Genomic DNA, 6,601 nt, shown 5'->3' with positions numbered 1-6,601 from the left:
AATAGAATGGGCCGGTCTAGCTGTGACAAGTGGCGTGCTGTATGTGCATAACCTGTGGGTTTTCGTTTTCCTTGTAGATTCGTTCATTCAAAACGTTTTATCTCTTAAGCGGTGCGTTCAAATTTTAAACTGTTTTCACGTTGGATTCCTCACACTGATATCTTTAACACTAGATCATATGTTGATAGGTTTGATCAACCTTTTTTTAAAAGAAAAAACAGATGAAAAAACGTACGAAAAAACCGAACCGGGGACATGTTTTTTCTTCCTTTCTAAAAGCCGTTTCCAATAGGCACGACCGCGCCTCTCACGAATGCAAAACCATGCTTCACGAAAAAAACACATTCTTTTTCGTTTCACAGATCCACGGCCGTGCCTTCGCGAAAGCAAACCGCGTCTCTCACAGAAGCAAAATTGTGCCTATGGGGAGAAAAAAAAATGGCATGTTTCTTCTGTTTCCAAGAGGCACGGCCTCTCACGGAAGAAAGAAAAAAAAAGTAAGCACATTTTTTTCGTTTCTAAGAGCCCAAGCAAAACCATGCTTCTCACAAAAGAAAAAAAATAAAGAGAAAGCATGTTTTTGATTCGTTTTCGAAAGGCACGGCCATACCTCTCGCGAAAGGAAAACCATGCCTCTCAGGAGAAAAAACGTGTTTTTCACGCAAAAAAATGATTTTATTTTTTAAAAAAGCTAAGAAAGACCGCTGAAAAACCAAAGTCAATTAAAAACAGTTTAAAAAGCCGAAAACATGTTCATATTTTTTCTAAAAAACTAGAGGAAGCACACAGAGCACGACACATGGTGCGCTCTCACCCAACCACATGTGGCGCGCCCTCAGCCCACCCATGTGATTGTTGGGGAGGAAGCGCGCTCGTTGGGGAGGCTCTCGTAGAAGCGCTCCTCAACTAGTTGCTCTCTGTTCCTGGGAGGGGATTCAGCCCAGCCCAGGTGGTCGTTGGGGAGGCTCTCGAAGAAGCGCTTCTCAACTAGTTGCTCTCTGTTTCCGAAAGAGGATTCAGCCCGGCCCATGTGGGCGTTGGGGAGGCTCTCGAAGAAGCGTTTCCCAATTAATTGCTCTCTATTTCCGGAAGGAGATTCAGCCCACCCCATATGGTTGTTGCGGAGGCTCTCGAAGGAGCGCTCCTCAATTAGTAGTTGCTCTGTGTTTGGGGGCGGATTCGGCCGAAATATTGGGACCGGAGACCAGTTTTTTGGGTTAGTCCATTAACTTTGTCGAACTTCATACGCTTAGAATTGGACATCAATGACAATTCCTGGGAACCGAACAAGTTTGACATCGGGTGCTGCTCCTCGGACGCGGCCAAACCGCTGCAGCCGGTGGTCTCGGCCGCCACTGACAAATAGGCCCAAGTATATCTGCCACGAAGAAGGAACAAGGGAACAGCTATGCAGGTAAAACCAAGTCACTGACAGGTGGACCAGAGCAAAAGCAGACGAGCGATCACGTGACATGACTCTTAACACGGATGACTGAAGAGAAATACAGGACGGCACAACGCACCAAATCTCTTTTTCACCCAACAGTACCAGAAAACTCTTGGCCTGAGCCAGCAAATCAGTGTATGATCTTCCCGTGTGTTGACAAACACAATTCATCTTTACGCCGATCAGACGGCACAGACCGCGAGATTCTGAAGGGTGCTTATTCGTAACTTCGTGTAAACATAAACATCAACTAACTAGATGACTTCCCCGCACGTTGCTGCGGGATTTTAAAAATTAATTTTGAATACATTCTATATGCATGAAATGATCTAAGTCGAAAGCTATTATTTTCGGAAGTAATTCTATGTGAACAAAAAATATGCATATACGTTGGACTATTGGAGATGGAATAATTAAATTGGGTTATGCATGTGCTACAAAATAGTTCTAGTGGATGATGACATGGCACATTTGGTGATGTGAAGGGCTGCATGTTAAGAGAATTAGACTTAGTGGGGATCAATTATTTATGTATTATAGATTTGACAAATTGCAGCTGATCATCTGAAGATCTGAACGTTCACGAGACTGCAGAACCTTCACCTCAAACCGAATCAAAAGTGCAGCGCCAGAGCGAATTTATGACCAAATCAAGTTATATTATTTTCATCCTACAACAAAACTGCCAAACAACACGATCCGCGCCGAGCACACAAAGCTTGCAAACGGAGCTTGCAGCTTGGCCGGGAAACAGCAGATACAAATCCGGTTTTGGTATGACAGCCTGGAGACTAACCTGATCATTTACATTTTACAGACGGAATGGAATGGGTTCATCACCCATTCTTGTAACCGGATGAAGCAAGGTCTATGATGAAGGCTGCAGCTCGTCTCAATCGGCCATCGCAACACCTTCGTTTTCCTTGATGAAACGACCCTGCAGGTCAGTAAACAAGATGCACACTGTTTGTCAGAACAAGATTGATGAAATAAAATGGAGTAACTAACTAGCTCATGTGCTGCATTACTAGTCTGCACACCAAAGATATCGAATGCGCAAGCAAGAACCATGGGGTGTATATGTATTGTCTCCTGTTTACCAGAAATTAAGTACTACAAGAGCAGAAAGATAATTGAGGCGCAGTATTCATTTCCTTCAAGTGATGTGTGAGGATGTGTGTATTCTTTGTAATCGTCAAATGAAAAAGGTCAGCACGGGACCATAATTTTGAGGCTATCTTTCCCTAGCCATGTGGAGAGCTTCAGTTCTGTTTGATCAGTTCATTCAATTGTCGCTGGGACCAGAAGCTGAATCTCTATTCCACGATTTACACAGATTCCCCGAGGTATAGAATCTAAACATGCTCTCCATGCCAGATTCCCATCAACGCAATTTTGCAGTTGAGATCATTACTGATGCAGTATGTACAGGCACATTGCTAGTAGATCACAGCCACGATAAGGAAACTGCGACAAGTTCAGATACGGCACGAACGCGGTGCGAAAAATTACCTTCAAGCGCGGCCGCCTGACGGCATTGAGCCGGCGAACCTCGTACCGGATCCGCTTGGAGAACAGCCGGGCATGTCGCTTCTCCTTATACCGCCTCACCCGCTCCGCCCTTCCGGACACCTCCGGCGAGCTCCACGTCGCCGCCTGCGGCGGCGGCGCCACATCCACGAACACCTCCTGCAACACAACAAACCCCCGTGTCAGGATTCACGAGCGCGCATCGTCCCTCCGACTCCGAAAAGACAAGGGGGGTCTCAGGCTTACAGAATCGAGCTCCAGCTTGGGCGTGACGTGGCCCGCGGTGCCGCCGATGTAGAGGGACCCGCGGCCCGCCCAGGCGGCCAGGATCTCGTCGTAGTCCAGCTTGAGCAGCGGCGACCGCGCGGAGGCGGCGCCCGTGCTCGCGGCCGACGAGCACGAGGATGAGGTGGTGGTCGTCGCAGTGGCCGCGCTCGGCGAAGAGGAGCTGCTCCTGCAGTACACCCACCGCTCCCTCCCCCGGAGCGCGCGCCGCGCAAGGTCCTCCTCCTCCCCGCCAGCAGTCCCCGGGGAGGCGTCCGGGGAGGGGGTGCACGAGGGCGAACCCCCTTCGCCCCCGCCGGAAAAGGAGGGGGAGGACACGCCGAGGATGTCTGTCAGCGACGGCGCCGCCGCGAAGAGAGTCGACGGCGCCTCAGGATGCAGCGCGAACGGCTCGAGCTGCTGCTGCTCGTGCCCGCATGCTTCCTCGGGCGTCTCCACCGCCTCCTCCGCCGACGGCGACGGCAACGCCGAGGGTGGCGGGAGAGAATCCTCCACCGACAGAGATTCGGCAGGCCTGTGGACCTCCACCGTCTTGGCGAGGTGGCGGCTGAGGCTGAGGTACTTGGTCTTCTTCTTCTTCTTCCCCTTGGCCCGGCGCGACCCCCGCCGCCGGCCGCCGCCGCCGCCGCTAGCCATGGCCTCGGAAATACTTTACTGCTACCTCAAGGTGCTCCCTGCAAAATGGGCGAGAGGCATGGGGACATGAGCACGGGAGAAGCTATTTGGAGGGAAAGCGAGGGGATCTCCCGCGGCCGCGAGCAGGGTGGCGCGGGGCCAGCAAAGGCGAGGCACTTTTTCCCCATGATCCTGCGCGGACGTGGCGAGGTTCTGCTGACATGGCTGTGCCTCATTGGCTGGCCAGATTGCGGTGCTGCCTTTTCGCTCGGGGTCCTGCGGGATCTGGAAGGGTGGGGTTTTAACGGCTTCACGGGGGTTTTGTGCCGTGAGGAGGTGGGCGTTCACATCGTCGCCGTTGCGACTTTAACACCAGTACTACGTTTTCATCTTAAGCTAAGCTTCTTCTTGATCTTAAAAGAAGGGTTCTTCCTTCACTTGGCAAAGTATTATGACGGGTGTGAGTACCTTGAAATTTTGTCACATTTGGCGAGTAGAGAATTGTCAGATTATTAATATCTAGGAGGATGTTTGGATTTCAAGTTGTGCAAATCGTAAAATAATTACTTCTAAGAGAGGTCGGTTGCTATGTAAGGTAGCAGATTTGGTTGACCCCGTTCTTAATGTTTAGGATGAAGACCTTCTCAGACAAACCCTATGGTCTATAGATGTTCAGTGAGTAGTCGTGATCCCTATCTCGCAACATGATATGCTAGATTTCATATATTATAATGTTACAACAAAAAATGATACGTTTTTCGTTCGGTCTGCTTACTTTGTGGAATGGGATCATCAATATGAAAATAAGTTGCCACATACCAATAGGATGGGATGTACCACGATTAATCCTACTTGGGATAGGATTCGGAAACTCTCTTGCCCGGTTACAATATTTATTTGACGTACGCTTCATGGCACTCTTACCTGTCGTTTTAAGCTAGCCAATAGACATTTGACGGTTTTGCCCAATTACCATGTCTGCTCGTCTGGACCAGAAGACAAAAGCATTTGTTGTTTCTGTGCAACAAGGCAAAAGAAGTATGGAGGAGGCTAGGGATGGATGGTATTATCGACACAGCTTGTGAAGTAGACTATGCTGGTGAGGCGCTTTTGGAATATTTACTTTTAATGCCAAATCAGGAGTTATGTATTATGGGCAATCAAAATGGCGTGAAATGATTGCCATATCAGCCTGCTATTTGTGGTGGGAAAGGCGTAAATTGGTTCATAACGAGACATCTCAAAACGCACGACAAATTTCCATGGGATACGTGCCCTTACAGCCAACTTTGTTACTACCTCCTCGCCGAAGGTTTCCATGAAGAGAGGGGGATGGTCTTATCCCCCGACGGGATTTGTGAAATTTAACGTTGATGCTTCTTTTGACCATGACTTACTTAGGGGGACAATGGGGGAGGTCCTAAGAGACGATAACGGTAGGTTCATCGCTGGGAGAAATGGTAAGATTGACTGGTGCGCAGGATTTATTAATGGTTGAAGCTCTGCCCCTAAAATTCGTCCTATCATTGGCGCAAAGGACAGGATACAACCGTCTTATTATTAACTTGGATAATACGGAGGTGATCGACACCATGAAGTAAGGAGACGATCGTCGGGAGCAGCAGCGACAATTTTTTATGATTGTTTTCATTTAGCTTGTGATTTTCTGATTTCTAGATTTGAGCACTGTAATAGAGAAGCAAATAAAGTCGCTCATGGACTTGCCGAAGTGGCTAGATTTTCTTTCATTTCTGAATGGTTTGAGGAGCCGAATATTGATATTGTACCAATCCTCATAAATGATGTAATGGTTTATTCTAATGAATAGAGATCAATTCTCTTTCAAAGAAGCTTCTTCTATAATCCCGAGCTGCACTGGATTGACACAAAAGATGACACCGAGAGAAGAAATCACTCATGTTTTAGGGGTATTATAGACGCGAGAACATCTCGTTAAGGCACAGTCGATCAAGCTTAGGAACAACATAGACTGCAAAAACTAGGGGCATCTTCAGGTGATGCACTAAAACCCATCCTTCGTTCCAGTGGCAGAGGATGATTTTTTCTTTATTAAGAGCATTTTCGATAGAAGATGCAAATTAGAAGTGTAAAAAATTACATCTCCAGAAAGTATTTTTTACATCTTCAAAAAAGAGACAACTCCAACAGATGATGTATATTGGATATGTAAAAGAGCAACTCCAATAGATGGTGCAAAATAGAGATGTAAAAACTAGTGTGTCGCGGTGGAATTGGGGCGGCGGCAGTGTGGCGCGGCGCGGCACGATTCGGGGCGGCGTTAGATGTACTGGGGGTAGCAGAGGAGCGTCGGAGGGGCGGCAAGGGTGACGAATCGGGACGGCGACGGAGCAACGGCAGTGCAATAACCGAGGAGCAGTGATTCAAGGCAGAGAGAGGAGGAGGGGCAACGTAGGGGCGACGGATGTTCGAAATATGCCCTAGAGGCAATAATAAAGTGGTTATTATTATATTTCCTTAATCATGATAAATGTTTATTATTCATGCTATAATTGTATTGATCGGAAGCTTAAATACACGTGTGAACACATAAAGAAATACCAAGTCCCTAGTAAGCCTCTACTAGACTAACTCGTTGATCAAAATATGATTAATGTTTCCTGACCATAGACATGAGTTGTCATTTGATAACAATTTAGCTTAGCATATGATCATTCAGCTTATTGCTACTGCTTTCTTAATGTC

The 6,601-nt window shown here is 47.6% G+C and overlaps 1 protein-coding gene across 1 annotated transcript; it reads right to left on the bottom strand.

Annotated features, from left to right (window-relative positions):
• Positions 1-2,085: 2,085 nt before the first annotated feature.
• Positions 2,086-4,138, bottom strand: LOC125523768 (uncharacterized). The gene is made up of 3 exons (XM_048688839.2): positions 3,224-4,138; positions 2,960-3,136; positions 2,086-2,384 (listed from the first exon to the last, which is right to left on the bottom strand). Exons 1-3 carry the CDS (start codon positions 3,896-3,898, stop codon positions 2,340-2,342), a joined length of 897 nt encoding a protein of 298 aa, XP_048544796.1. The 5' UTR covers positions 3,899-4,138; the 3' UTR covers positions 2,086-2,339.
• Between the last annotated feature and the right edge of the window lie 2,463 nt (positions 4,139-6,601).

This window comes from Triticum urartu, chromosome 7A (genome assembly GCF_056163025.1).
Source record: "Triticum urartu cultivar PI428250 chromosome 7A, HENAU_Tu73, whole genome shotgun sequence".
Classification (NCBI taxonomy): Eukaryota; Viridiplantae; Streptophyta; class Magnoliopsida; order Poales; family Poaceae; genus Triticum; species Triticum urartu.
The sequence above is the reverse complement of the archived record's forward strand: the minus strand, read 5'-3'. Positions and strand labels throughout refer to the sequence as shown.

What these genes read in the sequence shown, in the direction of transcription:
- LOC125523768 (XM_048688839.2), bottom strand. Translation starts at nt 3,898, where the DNA reads ATGGCTAGCGGCGGCGGCGGCGGCCGGCGGCGGGGGTCGCGCCGGGCC. An exon ending in CCAAGCTGGAGCTCGATTCT is followed by an intron (nt 3,137 to 3,223) that starts GTAAGCCTGAGA and finishes GTTGTGTTGCAG; the next exon opens with GAGGTGTTCGTGGATGTGGC. An exon ending in TCAGGCGGCCGCGCTTGAAG is followed by an intron (nt 2,385 to 2,959) that starts GTAATTTTTCGC and finishes ACTGACCTGCAG; the next exon opens with GGTCGTTTCATCAAGGAAAA.